A 25,005-nucleotide genomic window follows, 5' to 3' on the forward strand; every position below is an offset into this window, starting at 1 on the left:
TTAAGCAACTAAATGTCTCTTGCAAAGGGTGGCGCTGGTTAGCCCGGCTGCAAGATGACCGCCACACTTTGAGGCTCTGCAGACTTGGCAGGCAATCCATCAATAATCCGGCAGAATGAGCAGGCATCAAGGCTAAAAAGAGGAGGGTGATTGCCTCACGACCATTGAGGCACACACAGGTTGACCCTGGATGCAGTGTGCATCAATACAACAGGCCGAATCGCGCTGAAGGCGGAGGCTGAAACAAAAATGGTGGCCCGAGAGACACCGGGAGTGGCATGCCGAACAGGACACCTGGGGAAGGTGGCAGAAAGAAGCGGCAGGAGCCCTCGGCACTACGAGACACAAGACGCTGCTCCCCCCGATCAGAGGTAGGTCAGGGGGATCGTGGTAATATGCAGGGATATGGAGCCAGCAGCGGTGGTCTGGGCCACAACTGCAGATACTTGCAGGGACGCGGAAACTGGACAGTAGGAAAACCAGAGGAGTGGCTGCCAGATAGTCAGGTGTGCGAGGGAAGTAGCGCTGCCGCCCCGGCGCTGGGCCGAGATCAACCAAGTGGCCACGCTAACTGGGTGCGGAATGTGGAGGCGCTAAGGTGCCCGGAAAGGGGAGAGGAGCGAACCGGCTGCGAGCAGATAGACCCACTGCTGCTGTGCCTTGGAGCGGGGCAGTAGGCTGGCCGAGTCTTCAGTTTTTGTACACAAAAAGCGGCCTGGTCGATGCAGCTATGAGCCCTGCGGGAGGCCGCCACTGCGGGCGGGACCAGAGCGCAGCAGGTAAGAAGAAAGACAGGGAGGGTGTGGGGGGATCGCCTGATAGTGTGCTACGCATGGCCCCCGCAAAGACAGGCCAGAGTAGTTGAGGATCGTAGAGCTACTGACAGTAGTGTATATCTCCCGCTCTGGTCCTTTGAGTGCCCCACGGGCGACCTGCGTACCGGCCTAAACAGTAAAAGGGGGTGGGTCTGAAAGTTGAGAAGGCCCAGCAAAGGGGCGACAGATAAGAGGAGCAAAGAGAGGGTCCCCTAACAAGTAGAAGGAAGCGCAATAGAAAGCAGAGTGAGGTCGGCCGCACTGATGCCAGGCCCCCCTGGTGACAGCCCTGGGATGACCTAGACGACCTGTGGGGTAGCCCCCCTTTTTCTTCTGTCGGAGAGCCTAGCTGAGGAAGGCACTCATCCGCTGACGCTCGGTGAACGAAGGCAACCCCCCCACCCCCCAACTGCATTAGGGACTGGGACCGAGTCTGGAGAGACACATGCCCTATGACTGGAGAACTTGAGTGCAAGAGCGAGGCTGCTGGGACCCTATGCTGTGCTGTAAAGATCAGGGGAGGCCTGCACACTTGGAGGCCCTGGTAACCTCAGGGAGAGGGCGGCTGGGCCAACCAATTGCTGGATGACTGACAAGTGCCCCGGGATGCACACAGCGGTGCAGGACTGACATGGGGAAGTGAAACTCCCACCAATCTAAGCTGACCTTCCAGAAATGCATACTTCCCAAGAGCATTGGCCCACTGGAAGATGAACAGTCAGATCCGAGCAGGAGCGCTGCTTCTACAAAAGAGCCAGATATCGGCGAAATGTTCAAGGATCTTAAACAAAATCTCTTTGCTATTGATCTGAAAATTGATTCTGTGGCTGACATGCTGGACAGGTTAAACGGTAAGATATCCAGTCACGACAAACGCATCGGTCGGATCGAGCAGCGCACATCAAAGCTGGAAGAGGAGGGTGTAATGATGCACAGCATGGCAAAAGTCCTGGAAGTGATTAGGAATAAGAACGAGGCCTTAGAGACTCGATATAGAAGAAACAATTTGTGGATCGTGGGAATACCGGAATCCACAGCCATGACGAGAGTAGAGGACTATGTGGACGAAATGCTTCAGTCCTTATATTATGACTCAGCATAGTAGAGAGGGTCCACAGGGCACACAGCCCAATGGCCTCCACCAGGGGTCCCGGCCAGGCCAATAATCACCCACTTGCTAAATTACAACGATAGAGACACTGTGTTACGTAGAGCCAGAGACCAACAAGAAACAGTTTATCAAGGCAACGCCGTCTCGCTCCAACAGGACTTCACCCTCGCCATATAGGCAGCAAGGAGAGTGTTTGTGCCAGTTAAACGGATGCTCCAGAAACAGGAAGTCTAGTACTCTCCGCTCTATCAAGCAAAATTACCCATTTTCCATGCGGGCAAAACTTCGTACTTTACTGACCCTAAGCTGGCTGCCAAATTTGCACAGGATCTTCGACCGCTGAAACTGACCCAGCGATCGGAGTTGACCACGAGAGGGGAGGACTGTCAGTGAAAACGACTGACCGATCGAGGTTGCTGACCCAAGGAAATCTGGTTTCTGACTGGACTGGCCGGGTGTCCCCACCCACAAAGATTTTGATTCACCCTCTCTGGGTTTTCCATACTTGCTTGATATGTGCTGAACAGTTATGTCTGCCTCACGGGAAGCTGGGGGTCCACCCAGATGAGTCAACAGCGTCCAGCCAGCCACTTCCACCAGCTGGGAAACGCCGGGCCCCTATGGTTCCCCCTCAGGGATGATTCCTATTCTGTTTTTCTTAATTGGCCATTGGTGGCCGTAATGGGGGAGGGGGTTGCAATTCAGCCAGGTTGGGTGGCTGAAGTGGGTGGGAGGGGGTGTTAATGGGGGTTTGTTAGTTCACTACTATGTTGCTGTTCCTTCTCTGCCTCCCATCTCTTTCCTTCCTCTCCTTTGCTGGCCTCCTCCCGCCATATGTTTCTGGCGTGATCCTGCTGAATGCAAGACATACGGTTGTGGGGATCATGGGAGCACCTGAGGTGAATGCGACCACACTAAAAGCGAGGCTAGTAGCTGCGTATCTCAACTGTCATGGGGCGGACATCTGCTTGTTGCAAGAATTGCACCTGATGGGGAACAATTGTACGCGCCTGCGTGCAGGGTGGATCGGTGAGAAACATGTTGCATGCTATTTTAACTATGCAAGAGGGGTTGCGATTCTAATCAGAAAAGAGCTGCCTTGGCGCACGCATATTCATTTATGCAACCCGCATAGGAGAAATGTAATGCTGGCGAGCACGCTGAGGAGACACCAGCTCAGGCTGATCTAGGTATAAGGGCCTAATGTCAATGACCCAGACTTTTTTGGGGAGGTTTGGAGGTTAGTTGACACCCTTGGCCCAGGTGCAGTTTTATGGGGAGGGGACATCATTTTAGACCCGGACAGGGACAGATCGGGCGACGCTCAGTGCTTCCACCACAGGGCAGCGACTCAGTTGCAGACTATTATGGCGGATTAAAGTCTAATTGATATATGGCGTTACATACATGCACATCATGAGGAAGGCACGTATGTAGCCTCTGCCGGCTCCATGTGGTCAGGAATAGATTTCTGGCTGCCTTCGAAAGATGTATCTGCAAGGATCTCCAAGATTACCCACCCAGCCAGAACCCTATCCGATCATTCCCCGGTACTTCTTGAATTGGCCTGGCCATGCTCCCCAGCAGAGCTTTAGGCCGGAAATGCCCATCAGGCACTTAGCGCAACCAGGTGTTTTCGAGATACCATTCGAACTGCAATAGTAGAATACTTTGCACTGAATGAGGGTACGTAAAATCCCCATCCACACTCTGGGAGGCATTCAAGTTGGTTATCAGGAGGGAGTGTATTGCGAAGCAGGAAGGATTATTGAGTTTGTTGCGAGGAGATCTACGGTGCTTCGAAGGGGAGATAGGGACCTGGAGAGTGAATTCTTTGCCACTAATAAGAATGAGACCCTCGAGGATATTAGGGGTAAGATTGCTGAGTTCGAGGAGGCTGCCATAAGGGAGACACAATATCTAGGGAGGAAGGCGCGTGCCTGGAGGTATGGAGAGGGAGACCGAGCAGGCAAAACACTAGCTGGCCTACTTAAAAAAACATGGGCTAAAGATTACATTAGCGAGATACGCACAGCGCACAATGAGATGGCGATCGGCCAGGCTGCAGTCAAGGCAGAAATTATGTCCTTCTATTCTTCACTTTAAGCAGCTAGGCAAAATACCATCCACCCGGACCTGGGCACCTATTTTGACTCTATACCGCTGCTTTGGCTTGAGGGAGGCCATCGCAGTTATTTAGATAAGTTGTTTTCAGAAGAAGAGGAGATTGGGGTAATCCGAGCCTTGCCTGGAGATAAGGCCCCGGGACTGGACGGTCAGATGGCCGCTTTTCACAAAGAATTTGCAGTGCTGCTGGTGCCAAATATCATAAACATGTACAATGATTCACTGGGGCAAGGGAAACTCCCCCCTTGCTCCGGGAAGCGCTTATTATCCCTATTTTAAAAGCAGACAAAGAAGCCCTGCTATCTGATTCTTATAGGCAGTTATCAATGATTAACCTGGACAATAAAATTCCCACTAAACTCATTGCTGCGCGACCTCTCCCGCTCTTGCCTCTTGTGCTGCATCGCGACCAGTGTGGCTTTGTCCCTGGCAGAGCCACTCCTCACAACGTAAGCACCTTTTTCGCAATTATTCAAGCGGCCGCAACATTTTTGGATGCCACCAAAGCATTTGATACCTTGGAGTGGCTGTATTTGTTTGTCCCCTTAGCTCGCCTGGGTGTTCGCCCAAAATTTCTAAAACAAATTGCCCTCCTGTATTCCTCTCCGATGGAAAGACTTCGGATTAATGGGATGGTCTCTCCCCTTTCTCTGTGTCCCGTGGCACCAGACAAGTATGCCAGTTATCCCCCTTCTTTTTGCCTTAGCAATTGATCCTTTGGCTGCCCGACTGAGACAGCATCATGCACATTGTGGCCTGGCATTTGTCCCAAGGGTAGTTCTGGTATCTCTGCATGCTGATGACGTGACCTTGTTTGTTAATCGCCCAGCTGAAAACTTTGACCCCTTAATTAGGGAAATTACACGATTCTGGGGCCTCTCTGGTATAAACATCAATTGGGGGAAATTGATTATCTCACCGTCGACGACTGTCACTGAATGGTTTCAGTCGGAATAGCCCCTCAGCTGGGCGGAGGGGCCCAGTGAAATATCTGGGTATCTGGTTAAGCTGCAATACTGAGGAGCTCTGGCAATATAACTATGGGAGACTCATTGGCAGGTTCGAGAGCCAGTTGGGGCGATGGGTCACATTGCCACTGTCCCTGGCGGGACGGTTAGCAAGAGCAAAAATAATAGTTCTTCTCAAGTTTCTTTATGTGTTTGTCAACCTCCTGCTTCCTCTTAACTCAATCTTCAGGCGCAGACAGCGCTCAAACTTGATATTCCTTGCTTGGACCGGTAAATAGCCAGGGTCCCTTGGGAGACCCTGACACTGCCCTTTGAACAGGGAGGCCTGCGTGCCCCAGACATGGAGGTCTACTACAATTGTGCCCAAGCCCAGTTAGGATTTTATTGGCTCTTTCCGACTCAATTTATGGAGCATACGCCACCGGAACATGACCAAGCAGACCGACACCGCTGCATATGGTCCTCTACAGACCACAGACTAGGCCGCACTCTGCAGTGGAGACATTTGGGTTCCCAATGTTGACCTGGTGATAGGTGAGACGTAGGGCGTAATTGGTGGTGATGTATGCCCCCTCGGTACCTCTGTCACTATACCCGGCACTGCCATTTTTGGAAGATACAGGCGCATGCCAGAGACTCAGTCTCCGCATATATGGGTGATGCATTCCCCGAGGGGAACAGCCATTACATCGCGGCTGTTACTCCGCATGCCATTACAACGCATGCGTTGTTACAATGCATGACCATCACAATGCAATTTTTGACAATGCATAGGCCTTTACAACGCATGCCTTTGAGTTTGAGTTTAAAATATTTATTAAGCGCACGTACACCGAGCGGTTTCATGGCGCTGATAAAACTGAACCCCTGAGGCTTCAGAGACGGGAGGAAAGAAGGGGGGATTAGGAGGGAAAAGCCTGAGTAAAAAGGAAAGTCTCTAAAGCCTTGCGAAAAAGGGAGTATTGAGGGCAAGATCTCAGGTGACCCGGGAGGGAGTTCCAAAAAGTGGGGGCAAGTGCAGAAAATTTGGATCCACCCCACTTTTTGCGATTGAAACGGGGGACTAGGAGGAGTTGTTGGGTAGAGGAACGTAGCTCCCTGAGGGGAACGTAGAGATGAATTTCGGAAGTAATGAAGGCAGGGGCTGATCCAGCCCGGGCGTTGAAGGTGATACAACCTTGTTTGAACTGGGCACGTTCACGGATGGGGAGCCAGTGTAGAGTCTTAAGGAGTGGAGTGACATGGTGGGACTTGGGTAGGTTAAAAACCAGTCGGCCGCCTGGTTTTGTACTAATTGAAGGCGTCGCAAACTGTACGCGGGCATGCCACAATAAAGGGCATTGCCGTAGTCCAGGCGGGAGATCACCATAGCAAGAACTATAAGTTTGAGAGCTGGATAGGAGAAAAACCGGGAGACTTTACGGATGGTGCGAAGGGAGTGGAAAGATGAGGACACCACCGAACTGACCTGGGAATGAAGGGAGAGTTGGTGATCTAGTTTAAATCCAAGGGTTTTTACAGAGGAAGAGGGGGTGGGCGGAGAACCCAATGAAGGAGGCCAGAAGGAGGGGGTCCAGGGACTGGAACAACCACCTGTCAGCACCAACTCCGTTTTATCGGGGTTGAGCTTCAGGTGGTTGCGGTTCATCCAGTCCCGGATGAAAATCATAGTAGATTGAAAATTGGAAATAGACTGAGGGGAAGCAGAAAGGGAGAAGATCAGCTGGAGGTCATCCGCGTAGTTAAAGACAGAGACCTCCAGCTGTTGGAGAGCAAAAATGAGGGGGGCGTTGTACAGGTTAAATAATAACAGGGACAAAGAGGAGCCCTGGGGGACCCCGGATTTGACCGCCTGGAAGTCCGCTGCAAAATCTCCCAGGTGCACAGCTTGGGAGCGGCCGCTCAGAAAGGAGGACAGCAAGACCAGGGCGACGCCTCCGACACCCGCCGCCTTGACACGGGATAATGAGATAGAGTGATCAACTGTGTCAAAGGCGGCGGAGAGATCGAGGAGAACCAGGGCCTGGGGATGATTGTTGTCCATACCCTCTCTCAGGGTGTCCAGAACCGAAAGGACCACAGACTCGGTTGAGTGCGATGGACGGAATCCTGCCTGCCTAGGGGCCAAGATCTTATTCTCCTCCACAAATGTGCTGAGCGTCTTGGTAACATGGCGCTCTAGGACTTTCGCTAGAAATGGAAGGAGGGAGATGGGACGGTAGTTGACAAGTGTGGTGGGGTCCGCTCCGGGTTTTTTTAGAATGGGTAAGATGACGGCTGTTTTGAGGGAGGGGATTACAGTGCCTTGACATAGCGAACTGTTCAGAAGGGTGAGGGGGGGTGAAGTGCAGACCGAGTAGATCTGTTTCAGAATGGGTGCAGGGCAAGGATCAAGGGGAGAGCCGGACTTGATCATCGGAAGAATGGAAAGAAAATATTTTTCTGTAAGGGGTGGAAATGAATCAAGACGAGCTGAATTGGGGGGGCATAGGGGAATTACAAAGGAGGGGGAGGGCGGAGGAATATTGGCTTTAATGATGGAAATTTTGTCGAGAAAAAAAGTGTTAAGGGAGTTGCATAGGTGCTGGGAGGGGGAAGGTTTCAAGGAAGCCCTATCGGAGTAAGCAAGATCGTGCACAATGGTGAAAATTTCTTTAGACTGATTCTCTGCGGCTAAAATTTTAGAAGAAAAATAAGCTGTCTTGGTTGCTACGATGGATTTTTTGTACAGGGCCAGGAGAGAGATATACTGTTTCCTTAGGGTCAGGCAGTAGGCTTGCCTCCAGGCACGTTCCGCTCGCCGGAGGTTGAGTTTTAGATCTTTAAGATCCTGATTAAACCAGCGGTTAGCTTCACTAGTGTGTTTTGAGGATACACGCCTGAGGGGGGCTACTGAGTCACAACCCGAGCAAAGCCAGGAATTGATTGAGTCTGCTTGCTCAAGGGAAGAGAGCCCATGGAGATCCGGGCAGGAATAAGAGAGAGAGGTGGCCAGGGAGGTCACATCTACGCGGTTCCAGAAGCGTGGCCAAATTTCGTTGAAAGGCATGAATTGTAAATAGATATGCTTTTCAAATATAAGCATCTCGTAAGTATGGGTTTTGGGGTGGTAAGGCTAGTTTTAGGGTGGGTAGGGGTTTTGGAGTGGAAAGGGTAATTTTAGGGGTGGTATGGGTTTAGAGGTGGCATGGGAAATTAGAGGGTTTAGGGGAGGCATAGGTGGTTTTAGGGTGGATAGGGGTTTTGGGGTGTCATTGGTAACTTTAGGGTTTAGGATGGCATGGATAATTTTAGGCGTTAGGGTAGGTATGGGTTTTGGGGTGGCATGGGTAATTTTAGGGTTTAGGGTGGCAAGGGTAATTTTAGGGTGTATGGTGGCTATGGGTTTTGGGGTGCCAAGGGTAATTTTAGGGTGGCTATGGGTATTGCGGAGGCTTGGGTAATTTTAGGGTTTAGGGTGGGTAGAGGTTTTGGGGTGGTATGGGTAATTTTAGGGTTTAGGGTTGGTAGGGGCTTTGGGGTGGCAAGGATAATTTTAGCGTTTAGGATGGCTATAGGTTTTGGGGTGTCAAGGGTAATTTTAGAGTTTAGGGTGGGTATGGCTTTTGGGGTAGCATGGGTAATTCTAAGGTTTAGGGTGGGTGTGGGTTTTGGGGATGTAAGGGTAATTTTAGGGTTTAGGGTGGGTATGGGATTCGGAGTGGCAGGGTTAGTTGTGGGGTTCAGGGTGGGCATCGGTTTTGGTGTGGCAAGGGTAATTTTAGGGTGGGTAGAGGTTTTGGGATGGTATGGGTAATTTTAGGGTTGGTAAGGGTTTTGGGGTGGCATGGGAAATTTTAGGGTTTAGAGTTGGTAGGGGCTTTGGGGTGGCAAGGATAATTTTAGCGTTTAGGATGGCTATGGGTTTTGGGGTGTCAAGGGTAATTTTAGTGCTTAGGGTGGGTATGGCTTTTGGGGTAGCATGGGTAATTCTAAGGTTTTGGGGACGTAAGGGTAATTTTAGGGTGGGTATGGGATTCGGAGTGGCAGGGTTAATTGTAGGGTTCAGGGTGGGCATGGGTTTTGGTGTGGCAAGGGTAATTTTAGGGTTTAGGGTGGGGAGAGGTTTTGAGATGGTATGGTAATTTTAGGGTTTAGGGTTGGTAGGGGTTTTGGGGTGGCAAGGGCAATTTTAGGGTTTAGAGTGGGTAGGGGTTTTGGGGTGGCAAAGATAATTTTAGGGTTTAGGGTGGGTATGCGTTTAGAGGTGGCATGGGAAATTATAGGGTTTAGGGGTGGCATAGGTGCTTTTAGCTTGGGTAGGGGTTGTGGGGTGGCATTGGTAATTTTAGAGATTAGGGTGGGTATGGGTTTTGGGGTGGCATGGGTACTTTTAGGGTATAGGGTGGCATTGGGATTTGGGATGGCATGGGTAATTTTAGGATTTAGGGTGGCTATGGCTTTTGGGGTGGCAAGGGTAATTTTGGGGTTTAGGGTGGCTATGGGTTTTGGAGTGGCGGGGTAATTGGAGGGTTTAGGGTGGGAATGGGTTTTGGTGTGGCAAGGGTAGTATTAGGGTTTAGGGTGGGTATACATTTTGGGTTGGCATGGGTAATTTTAGGGAGGGTAGGGGTGGTTTGATTTATATATATGGTTTTATATATTTCAACAGATATCATTGTGTGTGGAACATATAAAACAAAAAGGCATGCGTTGTAAAGGTATATGAGTGGTTAAAGTTTGCGTCGTAATGGTAACGCGTTGTAAGAACACTTGCGTTGTTACAACCGCGTTCTGAAGGCATGCGTTGTGGAGACATACAATTGTTCCCCGAAGATAACTCTATACTGTCCGACAGTGAGCTTGTAAGGGAAAACACGTGGTTGCTCGACAGAATGACATATTACTAGCTGTGCACCTGCTTTGCCTCTTTCCCGATGGTGCCCCCTACATTCCAAGCTCTGGAAGATTTCTTAACCAACCTATCACCATGTAAACTTATCACTCGTTTAAACACAGGTATGCAGCGTGATGGGTCAGCGTGCGTCCCAACGATGCAGAAGGGATAGAAAGAGATACTGGATTTCCCCAGAGGACGAGCAGTGGGCGTACTGCTGCGCGTAAGCCAGGAAGCTGTCCCCTAACTACAGGCTGAGGTTAATTCAGTTCAAGTTTATCCATAGAATATATAGGACACCCAAATGGCTACTCAAAGCTGGCTTGAGTGAGGATGTGAGATGGGTGTGATGCCAGGGCCAGGACGCGACTTTAATGTACCTGGCCTGGACCAGCCCAGAAATTGCACGATACTGGGAAAACATTTTTGCTGTGTTGGACAAGATGTGTGAATACCAGATAGAGCACTCCCCCGTGAATATTAGTGGTAATGACTCTGCTGCTAGCCAAGCGGCGGATAGCGAAGTGCTGGGGCTGCCGTAGGAGTCCTCATGCCGCTGACTGGCTTAAGGAAGCGGCATTCTGTCATGGACAGCTGTCTGATTATTGGGAACTAATGCCTGCACAGGCTCGCTTTAGGGATATCTGGGAACCTTTACAGAATTAGCTTAACTTCCACCCACAAGATCAAGAAGAGACTCCCCTACGAATCTACTTGTACACTGGTAGAGCACGTTTAAATAAGCTTTCAAGAACACTTCCTAAGCAGGCCAGCACTGTCCTCTTCTCCCAAGCCCACCCCTTTCTTCCCCTTGTTCCCCCCTGGCTATATCGCTGGGGTTGTTAGTAGGACATCGGAACTGGGACTCTGGCGCAAACTGATTGGGAAAGAGGATGAAGCTTTGTAATATTGACAGTTAGAAGACTTTGGTCAATCTTGTCTATATCATCCATTTGTCTGTAACATTGTACGCAAATGCCATGGTGTTGAACTGTGTCCATAATGATAACCAATAAAAAAATAATGTCTCTTGCAATGAACTACCAGCAGGGAAAATGGTTGCAAATTTTTCCACCCACTGGGATGCTGTGTGGTGTCAACGGAGAGAGGACTCATTGTCTAGTCAATGGAGAACTCCCTTGAGCTGCAGAAGGCGGTTTCTTCTGAGAAAAAAAACTGTTTCTACTGCTGTTGATGCGACTTCTCTGGAGGAAATGTGTCCTCTTACACTAAACCAAACCCTTTAAACTAGACTTTAGGAAATGTCTTCCTTTTCTCTAAGTCTACTATTTCAGGGCTTCGGCTTTGGTCTGCTCCTATTGAATCTTCATCTGCATATTGCCCGAAAAGGGAACATGTCTAAGATCTTTAGCTGAGCAAAGGGCAATAAGGATGTTCGTCTAAACCATGCGGATTGTGCTGGACAGTGACGGTGATGTGCCAAACCTCAACAGTTCTGACTGAACAGTCTACTCAGACTCAGCTATTTCTTGCCATGATTCTATCCAGCTTAGTTATTGCTTGTCCTTGCTCTTAACGTCATACATGTGTGAAACGACATGCTCCTGCTGTATGCATATAGTTTCTCTGTCAAATTCATTTGGCGTTTCCAGATATATCCTTGATATACATTGTCAGTAACTCTAAAAAAAAGCATGTTACCTTTATATGTTTTGTTGTGTGAACCGGAGGTACACTAAGGGCTAATATACTGCTTGAATCTTATTGATATCATTAAATAATTGTTTGATTTCTTTCTAGTCTTCTTCTGCTGTTTTGAATATGTTTTATTGAATGCAATCAACAATTGTGTTTGTCCTTTAATATCAATACTTATCAGTTACAATTTTGAATGAGTCTCTAGTGAAACCTTGTTTACAAAATATTTTCATTGATGGACCACCGCATATGTTTTGGGCTGTAAAATCTGCAAACTCTCTGGACTCACACAGCCATCTACTCCTTTACAATTTCTTTCAAATCCTCTCCTTCATTTCTTAGTCAATCACTGAAACGTTCTAGATAATCCCAAAGCAGGCTATTGCATCAGTCAAGCAGGGTTGTGGGATCTGCCACTCTCAAAGCTGAGCGGAAATCCTGCAGACTTTGTTAGCCACTGGATCCGGGCATTTGCTTCCTTTCATCAGGGTAGCAGATGAGGCAGGACTAGCGGTATTATAGTGTTTACTAGGTAGTCTCAGACACAACAATGGAAATCCAGAGGCACAATTTCTCTAAAAAAAGAATGGATCAGAGTCTGAAGTCTGTATTTCTTCTCCATTCATCAGTTTAAAGGCTTGATGGATGCCGGAGTTAGGAAGGTACAGATAGTAGTTGCCAAAAAACTAGAATCGGAGCTATGATCAATCTAGCCGGTGGTTTTGTGAGCAAAGTCTAAAGTATGACAAGTTATATACACAAAGTGGATGCCTCGATGATCAGCCTACTTCCAGCTCTATTAGTAACCTCATGAAGAGAGACTACATCATCCACTGGTGAAACCCAAAGAGGTGGTGATTCAGGTGATATGACTGCCCTCGTGTTTGATGAGGAGCAAGATTCTCTTTTGGGAGGAGTGAGCAAACAAACATTGAGATCTAGAATACTCTCTTACTTGGAGTAACATGAGTAGTAAAGCTTTTTTATCTTTTCTTTCTGTTTCTTCTCTGGATTGGTGATGGCAAAGGCTTTGTGTTAGAATATTTGGAAAAGGCACTGTGAAAGGAGGAAGACCCTCTTGACCTCTGGGTAGCAGTATTAGATACTCTGCTACCAAACTAGAAAGGAACTCCTTGTGGTGGGTTAAGGAAGAGAAAGAGACATCCATACCTCCAGGATTTGACTTTCCTACAAGACGTTGTCAGGTGGCCTTTCGACATAGAGCTGACAGGGGAACTCTTGGAGACTCAAATTACCTCGACCCAGAGGGACCCCAAGAGTGATGAAGCAGCAGAAGCCAAAGGAGAGATTCCTGGCACCCTCAATCCATCTCGAAATCTGTTTTTTCAATGTCGAGTAGAAACATGAACAGCTGGAAGAACAGCTCTAACGCCCCTTCTGGGGAGATGGGCAGCTATGGTCCCACAAGGGGCAGAAAAGGAGAATGACCACTCTCTTGCCCCTCTGTAGCCAGTGGCTTTCCAGGATGAACGGCCTAATTCTCACTGTCCCGAACCCCCTTCCCCCCCACCCATCTCCCAGACAAACTCCACCCCCCTCGCTAAACTACCTGTATGGCACCAGACATATTTTGCACCTCATGATAGAATGAGAAATTGAAAGCCAAACGTACACATCAGGTTTATCCCTCCAGGACATTAAAGGCACTTCTCAAAGTGAGTCAACATGGTGGCTCATGAGAGAAAGGTGAAGAAAGACAAAAAATAAAAAGCACTTACTGAAGCAGACATTAGAAAACACTAAGTGACGTTAACACCCTACAAACACACACACACACGATTTACAGCCTAAAAGCCACGAGGCAGCAGTGTTTAAGGAATTTTTTTCTAGAGAACCTGAAAAATTAACAGCCTCACTGACCCTGCACTTCACCATGGGAAGCCTTGGAATTCTTGAAGGTGCAGTTTCAGTTAGCAGGGTGTGTGCTGAGGTTATTTGAGACTACATTTTCACTTTAGTTTTCTATTTTATAAAAGGTTTAATGCAGTGGTGTTTCCAGCAAAATACATTACCATTTTAATTTAGCTAACAGGATTCATGTTTAAAAAAAAAAAAATATATATATATATATATATATATATATATATATATATATATATATATATATATATATATATATATATATATATATATATATATATATATATATATATATATATATGTAGGTACTACAAAATGTGACTGTTTTAAGCATATATTTCATTGTAAAAATGTTTTTTTAAATGTTGATCCCACAAACGTGCGGTGATATTCTATGTTCCCGTACTCCGGTGACAGACAGGCAACATGTTCGCAAGAGTAAGCTGATATTTTTTCACAGACCGCAGGAGAATACAGGAAAGATCTCATGGTGGACAGCAGAGGATGAAAACATGCATGCAGTGGCAATGCTGCTTGATCAAAATTAACCATTAGGAATGTTGTGATGGGGATATCACGTAAAATAAATGAAAACATTTAAAGTGTCACTCGTGTTTTCCATCAAGGCACACTTACTTGTACTGTGCTCCAGAATCCAGAAGGAAAATTTCATTAACCGACAGTGGCCTGTTTGTTTCAGGAACTGGTCTATAAATGAAACACACGAAAAATTACAGTGTGGTCAAGAGGTATTTGGTTCCAGCAAAAGGTTTGGCCAATTCCAAACAACAAAGACACACTGCAACGAGCTGCAGCTATTAATTCTATGTTTGCTTGAGGCTTTTTGCACAAAATGCTTATCAGGGATGAGGAGGCAGGAGAGAGGACCTAAATAAGTCTGCGGGAAATTGTTCTCGTCTGCTACACTGCACACACACCTTTCGCCTGCCGACAGCTGTAACAAATTTCACACTTGAGTGGGAAGGAAAACCAATATAGACTACACTAAAGCAGGACCAGTGTGCCATTAATGTTCTGTGAGAAGGTTTGTGCCTTTAGAAAACTGGGTTGTTTACAACACAGGGAGAAAATCAAAGTACAATTTACCCAATGTATTTAAAATATAGTAGGTACATCCTAACATTTCAGAAACATAAATGTTGCAGCTATAACCATATCCTGCAAGAACTGAAAGGTGTTCACCCTGGAGCACCCAAGAAGACAAGACAAAACAACACAACACCTAACATACCTGCAACAATAGAGGAACCTGTATTTGTCATGTTTACTGATGGGCACATGATTTATCAAGCATAGTAATTTCTACCTGTATTGCGTATGCATCAGTGAATCAACAGGCATGCATGAAATGTAAATCTGTAATATTGCCAAAAATCTCTTAATCTATACAGTTATATGGGGCTAATCAGAAAACACAGGATACTATATGCAACCCTGGGTTTGGGCAGCGGTTTAAAGACATCCAACTGCATAGGATGGTTTAAAAAAAACAGTATCAATGGAAGGAAAGCAAGCATGTTAGTTAGTGATAATTAAGACACACATAACATTTTGGGGATGAAAGCGTTTTTGTTGTTTAAAGTAAAATTTACCAAATAAATATTTTTTCCTTACTGGTAATGAATGATTGCACCATTGGGTCCGGTGCTCGAAATAGTTGGAAAACTCAATTCAACAAAGTCCTCCTGTTGGCTGAAAAAACTTCTAGTTAAAAATCTGGATTTGTGGAACAAATTAATAGCATTTTGTTTTTTAAACAACATACATTTCTTATGCATAGCTTTCCATCCACCCCAATATCTCAATCTCAGGCATGGAGATTAGTAGGTGAATATATTCAACGTTTTGCTAAAAATTGCAAACTACTATTTCTCAGAAAAACTGCATTGACAATCTAGATCAACTTATGGTTTAAAAATTTCGATTTAGAATAGAAAATGAAAACCAATTTAAGTAGCAGTGCGATTTAGGGATTGCTTGGTACAGCAATCATAACCAATTTATGCTACGTTGCGAACTTGTGGGCTAGTTTTCAATCCCTGTTACTCAACAATGTTACCCAGATTATTAAAGCACACGTTACTAAGCTTCGGTATTGCCTTATCTGGGAAGACTTTCTAGTTGCAGATTAACTTAGTTTAGAATTATCCCCAGGCGTCCGACTGTATCTGGAACTTTTTTTGTGAGCGGTACCCCTGGGCACTGGTAGGTGGCATAGTTTGGCTCTGCATGCCATTGTTGGCATCGTCTGCGCCAGAAGTGACATTCCTGGTGCCTATAAAGGTGCAATCTAGGCGTGCGGATGTGAGTTACTTTCCACACCAAAAGCGCAGACAAAGAAGCACACTACTCACTGGTGTGGAAAACTAGGGACCTGAAAGGGGAAAGCCCTGCCTCCAGAAATCTGTTTGCAGAGCTGGGAGGATGAGTGGGTCAGTAAGGAATCTGCAGCAAGATAGTCCCCACGAGATAAGGATCTACCGAAGGTATGTAATTTGTTCATCTGATAGAGATTTCTATCAGCAGATTCCTTTCCATAGAATAGATACTCAAGCAATACCTCCTCGGAGGAAGGTCTGCAAACCAATTTCACATGAGGAAGTTCTGCAGGACTGAACAGATAAAGTGCCTACCACTACCAGACAGTAGAGTTTGGTAAACATGTGCAGGGAGGCCCACGTTGCTCCATGGCAGATGCCCAGGACTGTAAACCCTCAAGCTACTGCAATTGTTGCAGCTATAGCTCTGGTGGAATGAGCACACAAACCCTCAGGGGGTTGATTTTTAGCCAATGCATAGCAGATTTGGATAGAGAGTAAGATCCATTGCGAGATGGTCCTTTTCTGTAAAGCCTGTCCCTTTTTCACTCTGACGTACCCCACAAAGCGTTGGTCATCCACCCGGAACTCTTGTGTGTGATCAAGGTAGAACCGTAACACTCCTTTCGGGTCCAGCTGGGGAAATGTGAAATGGAGTGATCACTTTCGTAAGAAAGGAAACTCTCGTACGAACCATCAGTTTGTCTGGGTATATGTTAACATAAGGAGGCTTAGATGACCAGGCCTGAAGCTCACTGACCCTCTTGGCAGATGTTATTGCCACTAGGAATGCCGTCTTGATGGTAAGGAGCCCGAGTGGACAATTGTGCAGAGCAACAGGAAAAGTGAAGATGTCATAAAATCTCACTAGGGCATAATAAAAGGAGAAGGCAGAAACAAATATAAATCTTTCATAACCCCATTAACAATTGGGGATTTGAAGAGGGATGGCTGATCAGTCAACTGCAGAAAAGCAGAATGGCAGAGAGTGCCTAGTGAAGGGCCCTGCTGGGCAAGGGAAAAGATGAACCAAGTAACTGAGAAAGAGGGCAGAAATGGCATCAATTTGTCATTCTGTACACCATGTCATAAATTTTGCCCAAAGGCAGGCGTAACAGGCACATACAAGATAGGGGTTTTGCCCAAATCACCCTCATATACCTGAGCAAAAAAAACATTATCGATGTATATCCAAAGAAAGAAGGTATAGAGGGACCAACCAAATATTTATTTTCATTCAGAGTACAATTAATTACCCGGATTATCCCAATTCTTATTTACAGCAAATTAATTTCCACTATTCAAACTTATATACGTGTCAAATGACAGGGCAGAGCACAATTAAATCAAAACAAAAATACATATATAAACCTCATATGCACAAGATATATACAATCATTACACATACATTTGAATCACATTCATATATATGATACACTACATCTATACAACATATATAAAACATACAAATATAATCCACAGAAAAAGTAATTCCCCTACTGAGAACACACTCTTAATTCAGCGTAATACACTGTAAGGTAGTCCCTATTGCGCCTGAGGGATAACACCTCAAGAATATTAGTAGGGCGCTTTCCTTAATTCAAGACAACTCAAAATGATGGGACTCCTCTGAGAATGTCGACGCAGGCGCTGTCACGTTTCAGCCAATAATTCCTTTCGGCTTCATCAGGACAGGGGTATCGGTATCTCGACAATTATAACAATATATCCATGCAGTGCCAGAAAGGTCAAGTGACTCAGGTCGAGGGGGAAAAATCTAGATAAAGCACACCACCAAGCTCAAACTCACACAAACAACCTCATGCAGTGTCAAACATACTCTACACTGTGTCAATCACAGCCAAGCCATCACCAAAGTGCGGGTGGAGAATACTACACGTTGTGTTCACATAAATACCTTGACTGAATGGAGGCTCTCTCCAACCACAAGGCTAGCAGGAAAAATCCCGCAGCCACCCAGCTAATGTGGCCCCTAAAAATCCTGAGGCAAAAAGAACAACAAAACACACCTGTAAAAGACAGCAACACACTGTCGTCAATGATGTGGCTTCGAGCATAAGGCCTCAATCCTACCTTTAACACGTTGTGTTCAATGGCTCAAGGGAAAAATCAACAGACCACTTGTCACGTTTTCCAACAAGCAGGGAGTCAATTCATAACAAAGAACGAAGTGAAAAGAGGAGAGTTAAAAACCCCTTTCACAAACTCCCTCACAATGCGCGATGCACAACGCGCCAACTATTCCAAAATTGTCGTAAGACCTTCCCAATTCAAATACCTATAACAAGGATTCCCCGTCAAGAACACCAAATCAGGAAGAGTTTGAACCGCACGTATCCAAACTGAGAGGCCAACCCGTCACCGTATTCAAGGCGTACACGTGCTTACGTGACGACCGGCACGTTAGCAACACAAGTGAAGGACTCCGGTTCGCTGACAATTACTAAAGTACAAATTCTGTCATTCAAAAAAAGGGGGGGATCAAGCGTAACGCGGCCCGAACTCCACAACATTCCACCTGTGGACCTGAAACAGGAAGATAACGAGCCTCTCCACACCCTGCACAGAACCAAACAGGAAGTAATGTAAACAATCAGGAGAGACCACCCCCCTGTGTACATCAAAAGTCAGGATGGTGCAAAAGGATAAATAAGTAATGGAATAGTGCATACGCGGTCACCTCACTACCAGACAAAGTCATGGCACTCACAGATAACTGAATCAAAAACAATGTGACCAACATCACTCTATATCCAGACTGGGAGGGTCCATTAGAGATTACGAAGTCATCCAAATTTATTTGACATCACTCAAAAATAACTCCAGCCCTCTAAATACGGCCCAATCAATCCAAGCGTACCTATCCTGGTTATGTACTTGCACATCCCACACTGAAGGGGGCACAAAGGCTAAATTCTCAGCAATAAAAGAATCAACTTGGAATTCCATAGCACTGCATTATCACATCCGGGTTAACAGTCTAATTCTATGGGGTATTCCCAAGAGAGCCTATCAGATATTCCCCACAGTACAAAAAAATTATGATGAAATAATGGCCTACATAAAGACATATCCAATAGACATTAATTCATAGTATATACAAACAATGTTATCTCAACATCTCAACAATTTATGTGAAGCGTGAGCATCAATATAGTATACACTTGGAAATGACAGATAGTGGTGTACTTCTCAAAGCCTGTAACCAAGCCCTCCAATCCATTGAAAATGCGGGGATCACTTATCTGTGCCTAACTGTACCTATTCCCAGACAAAGTAAGTATTTAAATCAGTGCCCATATTTCATCTCGGTCGTTCAGACCTTCTGTCGCAGTGTGGTATTTTTCCATTAGCCGCGCTTCTGTAGGGTTCAACTTGATCTCTAATTCTCTCGTTGTTGGCTTTGATGACCACCAGTACAGCCCAGACTAAATCATCTTCGCTATGTTCACACTCTTTGTAATGATGAACCAAAGGTGCGCCTGGCGTCCAACGTCTAATGCGTGGCTTATGTTGGCAAATGCGCATTTTAACTGCTTGTGTAGTCTGACCAGTGTAGGCTTGCCCACACGGGCAAATCACCACATACACCACATTTTTGGTGTTACAGTTAGAGAATTACCGCATTGTACGAGTCTTATTATTGATTGAGATAGATTTGGAATCAATCGTGCTTGCACAAGCCGTACAGTTGGAACACCAAAAGTGTCCAACCACTGCCGGTAAACCCCACATGCTCCTGGTATTCTTTTTACCCAGAGAAGAGTCCCTACTGGCTCGAACAAGATGTTGTTTTAAATTCCTCCCTTTCCTAAACGCAAACAGTGGCTTCGGGATATTAAGATGTTCTATCAGTCTCCAGTTTTTGGTAATAATCAGTTTGACTTTTTTGATTTTGGGTTAAAGGTCAAAACACATGTCATTTGAGCTACATCCTTTTTAACTTTAGGGGTGAGCATGGTTTCATGTGGTGTATACCACACTCTTTTCAGCGGGGCCCTTACCAATTTTTTCAGGTAACCTCTCACACAGGGCTTTTTTAACAGGATTTCTGCTTTGTCAAAGTAATCGACCTTATTTGAGCAATTACGGAGATAGCCAACCTTGTAATGGACCAATTTGAAAAGCGATATATCTTCGATGAGGCGACCCCATTTCGGCAGCATTTGTCGAGGTGGGTACGCTTCATTAATTATATATTTCTAATATGGAATGGCAATGAAGTAGAACTTGAGCAGTTTCATGCGTGGCTTAATGCTTGTACCCCAGATTTGAAGTTCACAAAAACTTATAGCAATGTCAAAATTAACTTTTTGGACCTTTGGATTTTTAATAACAATGGTCATTTAGAGGTTAGTCTTTACACTAAACCAACCGATAGGAACACGCTCTTGGAATTTACGAGTGGACACCCAAGGAGTCTCAAAGAAAACCTGCCCTTTGGGCAATTTTTACGGATTCGCACCTTGTATTTGCAAGAGCAGCTCACCTGTAAAAGCAAAAAAGCTGTTTTTTAAACAAATTCTTGCTAGATCTACCTGGTGGGGCCTAACCCTTTGTTCAAGGACCATTTCCATCACAAGCAAGGCCTCGTCCTAGGGAATATTCGTGTACAAGCTCTCGATGTCGAAGGAGACCAACAACTGGTGGTCTCCATCAAACATCGAGTGTTCAATCTTATGGATAAAGTCCATAGTATCCCTCACATATGCTTGTGTGGCACTCACAAATGGCTTAAGGAAGGTGCCAATATATTTATCTAAGGGTTCAAGCAAAGAACCGCATGCAGCAATAATCGGACGTCCGGGTGGTTTTTTAGCGTTGTTGTGTACTTTCGTAAGTACATACAAACTAGGAACTTTTTGCATCGTAAAGTTCAAGTAATCATATTCTTTTTTGCATAGGTATCCACAGTCAAGGGCCTGTGTGGTTAAATACAAGATCTTAGCTTTCAGCATAACTGCGGGACTATCTATAATTTTACGATAGTGTGTGAGATTACCCAATTCTTTTAGGACCTCGTTATCATAATCATTACTGTCCCATAGGACAATTCCCCCTGCCTTGTCGGCAGGTTTTATTACCGTTAAGGGATTATTCGCCAGGCTTTTTAAGGCCATGTGTTTTTGTCTGTTAAAATTAGATTTATAGGAGATGTTTTTCTTACTCAGGGCAGAAATGGCAGCAATGCGTCATTCTGTACACCATGTCATAAATTTTGCCCAAAGGCAGGCGTAAACCATCTTGGTGGAGTGACACCTGGCTGCCAAGATAATGTCACAGACTTTGGGAGGACGGTCGCAAGTTGTCATCTGTCGCTCCTCAATCTCCACGCACGAAGGCGGAGCGTTGACAGTTTCAGGTGGAGAACCCTCCCCTGCTACTCCGACAGAAAATCCTTTCAAAGGGGCAGCCTGATTGGTGGACCGATGGTCATGCTCAACAGCTCAGGATACCAGACTCTCTGAGCCCAATTTGGAGCCACAACTATGACTTGGGTACGGTCGTTCCTGATCTTCTTGAGAACTCTGAGCAGGAGTGGTATGGCCAGAAAGGCGTACAGGATGCCTGAGCTTCACTAGAGGCGAAAAGTGTCTCAGGCAAAAGCGGTCTTGGAAATTCCAGCACACAGAACAGTCAGTCTCCTCAGTGTCAAACAGATCTAACCAAGGCTCTCACCACTGCTGAAAGAGAACTTGCACAATCTCCGGATGGAAACGCCATTTGTGATCTGCAAGGCATCTTCGACTGAGTTCATCTGCTGTGCTATTCAGGGAAACCGCCAGATGTTGAACCACCAGGGATATGACTTGCTGTTCCAGTCATGTCCAGAGACGCAGGGCCTCTATACAAATGGTCCACAACCCTAAACCGCCCAGTTTGTAGCAGCACCACATGGCAGAGGTGTTGTCCATGAACACTTGCACCATCCTTCCTTTCATGGAGGGTAAAAAGGCTTTTAAAGTCAATCGGTTTACTCAGAGCTCCAACAGGTTAATGTGCAGTCCAGTTCCGCCGGAGACCAGAGTCCTAGGATCGCTACCTCTCCCAGATGGCAGCTCCATTCCAGGAGTGATGCATTTGTCACTACTGTGGGATCTGGTTGAGGAATAAAGAGGGGTATGCCGCTGAACCAATTGGGGTTTGTTAACCACTTCTGCAGATCTTTCGCAGTTCCCTCTGAGATCTGGACCACATAGGAGAGATTCCACAGATGCTGCACACACTGGAACTTCAGGTCCCACTGCAGAGCCCACCTGTCACCAGCAGGATGCAGGAGGCCACGAGGCTCAGCTGCCTTAGAGTCTGTCTCACCGAAGTAGAGGAGAGAGGTTGAAACATCGATATAGCTTGAACATCCTGGCCTCACCGTTTGGAAAGATAGGCCCGAAACTGCACTGTGCCCAGAACAGCTCAAATGAAATAGAGCATCTGAGAGGGTGTCAGGTGTGACTTCAGCACGTTGATAGTGAGCTCCAGCGAAAGCAGGAGTCCGCCATAGTCAGGAGGTGGGAGACGACAAATTGGGCGAGCCAGTCGTCAAGATAGGCGAAGACTGGCACCCCTGATGTCTGCAGATGAGCTGCACCCACTGCCATCACCTTGGTGAATACCCGAGGGGCACTGGTGAGGCCAAAGGGAAGAACAGCAAAATGAAAGTGCTTGCAGCCCACCGTGGACCGCAGGTAACGCTGGTGGGTAGGCAGGACATGAATATGTAAATATGCGTCCCGCAAGTCCACCATTCAGTTTCCTGGGTCCAGGGCAGATCGGACCAGAGCAAGATTGAGCATTTTAAACTCCTTCTTGAGGAAAAAGTCAAGAGAGCCTAGATCTAGGACAGGACAATGGTCTCCGTCATTCCTGGGCACCAGAAAGTAGCAGGAATATCAATCACAAGACACTTCTGGCATCTGCACTCTCTCTATGGCTCCTTTGGTCAAAAGAGCCATCACTTCCTGGCGGAGAAGAAATAGGTGGTCCTCTGTCAGCCTTTTGTAAGTATGTGGCATAGATGGAGGGGTAGTCTTGAAGGGAGTGGTCCCTTTAGACAATCTACAAAATCCACCTGTCCAATGTTACGGACTACCAGTGGTGCCGGGGGTGGTTGACTGACCCGACCACTGGCCACCCGACCCACAGGGGCGGTAGGTACTGCATCCACGGTCACACAGAGAAAAAAAGCCTCTGTGCCGAAGTGGTGGGGGTAAGGATGAGACTGTATGCCCCTTTCATGGCCATGAAGGAGAAAAAGGCAGATTGAGGGTGAAGAGAGGCCAAGGAAAGACCAAAAGACCTGCCTGCCACCCTGCTGTCCAGAAAAGACATTAGTCCTCAACCAGGCCTGGTGCTGTAGAGTCACTTTTGATAATACCACTCTGCCTAGTGAGTGGGTTGGTGTCTATTCCACATCTAATGGTGAACTTAGCCGCATCCCTCCTGTCAGCAACAGCCTGGGAGAGCACTGCCAGGGCCTCTACTAGGACCGTTGGCAGCACCTGCGCAACATTATCCCACCGGGTATGGGAATAGTGGCCCAAAAGGTATGCAGTGTTCACTGACAGCAATGCCTGGCTGGTGGAAGAAAACATTTTCTTGCTTAAATTGTCCAGCCTCCTGGATTTCCGATCTGACGGAGTGGTTGGGAAAGCTCCAGGATTTACATGTGAAATGGAGAATTGGACAACCAAGCTCTACGTGGCAGGACGTTCAGTGAGGAATTTGGGGTCTCCTGGAACGTGGCGGTGGAGGCGGGTAACTTACTTTTGTTTACAGGAGCTTGTGTGTAGGGCCTGGACCAGGTCCCATGAAGGACATCAGTAAGTGCTTTGTTGAATGGGAGAAGGGGTTCGGCACGGGACACTCCCAGTTGAAGCACTTCCGTTAAGACATTAGGTTTTACTGCCATCGAGTGCTAACTAAGATCCAGGATCTCGGCTGCCTTCCTTACCACCACAGCGAATGAAGCTTCCTCCTCTGTAGTCACGGTAGGGAGAGAAAGCATGCAAATATCTGGAAAAGTCTCCAGCCCACTGGCTTCACCCAGATCCTTACACTAGTACAAGGATACATAAGGCTGGTATTCTTTAGTGTCAAGCAACCTCTCGCCTTCTTCCCCTAGTCCAAGCCCATGGAAATAGGGCTCAGGTTCCGGCCTGAAAGGCGTGGCTCCTGTAAGCGCCACATTTACATTCCCAGCTCTGTCTCGGAGTCAGGGAAGTAAATGGGAATGGCGTCGCCTAAGGGCCCCGGGAGTGTTGGCCTCAGGACCAGCGCCAGGGAAGTTCGACATGGCTCTACAAGTGCAGATCTGGAACCGCCTTCAAGCCCCTGGGGCCTGACTGGTGCCAGAGTAGATCCAGCAGGAGCCCCTCCAAAACCCATGGGGCCCAAAGATACGCCAGAAGGAGCGGCCACTCAAATAAGCGCATGGCCTCATGAAACTCTTGAGGCTGATCGGAGGTCGCTACAGCTCCCAGAAACACAGGGAGGGGCAAAGCCAGGGCTCGAGTGACGCTCCCTCATCTCATCGGCTGACAAACGAGGTGAAATCAAAGCATGCTTCGAATAAGACTTCTTTTTGTGGGACAGAGACTTACCCATATGGCTCGACGACTTGGAATGCGACGACGACCTCGGACTCAGTTACCGGTCCTGTGACCTTCCTCTCGATCCGGACTTTGAGCGTCACGGGTCAAGCTGCCAGGAGCTTAAGGGATCGCTCCCTCAGGGTCTTTAGATGCATGAGGCGGAAGTTGGGACAAGCTTTCGAGTCATGGTCTTGATGAAGGCACGAGAGGGAAACAAGGAGCAGGTTCATCCCCGACATTTCTGCCATACCAGAAAGTAAGACCTCAAAAAAAGGCATTGACTTTTTTTTTTAAAGAAAGCTTTGTCAACAAAGTAACTAAAGGGTAGCAAATCCTGTATCTGCGCTGACTAGCACAGAAAGAAAACAACTGACGTCCGTGAGCCTAGGTGGCGCCTATAAAGGCACTGCAGATGTCACTGAACAACGCCATTTACCTGTGTGCAAGGGTACTACTCACAAAACAATTTCCAGATCCTGGGGATAATTCCAAGGTAAGGAATCTGCGGCCAGAAATCTCCATTAGACAGCAAGTCTTCACATGTTTTATCTGTTTTGATAGTTGTTTATGTGTGTTTGTTGAAAATAACTCTTTATTAATAGGTTGTTGTCTGAGAT

General features: G+C 46.7%; 1 protein-coding gene across 1 annotated transcript in view; it reads right to left on the minus strand.

Moving 5' to 3' along the window:
• Positions 1-25,005, minus strand: part of XPNPEP1 (X-prolyl aminopeptidase 1) — a 534,678-nt gene that overhangs the window by 114,011 nt on the left and 395,662 nt on the right. Inside the window, exons 14-15 of the mRNA XM_086922757.1 lie at positions 15,073-15,150; positions 14,074-14,145 (exon numbers count right to left, since the gene is read on the minus strand). Coding sequence (XP_086778883.1) covers positions 14,074-14,145; positions 15,073-15,150 — 150 coding nt within the window. The remainder of the gene's footprint in view (positions 1-14,073; positions 14,146-15,072; positions 15,151-25,005) is intronic.

The sequence above is a fragment of the Lissotriton vulgaris genome, chromosome 5 (assembly GCF_964263255.1).
Source record: "Lissotriton vulgaris chromosome 5, aLisVul1.2, whole genome shotgun sequence".
In the NCBI taxonomy this organism is placed as follows: Eukaryota; Metazoa; Chordata; class Amphibia; order Caudata; family Salamandridae; genus Lissotriton; species Lissotriton vulgaris.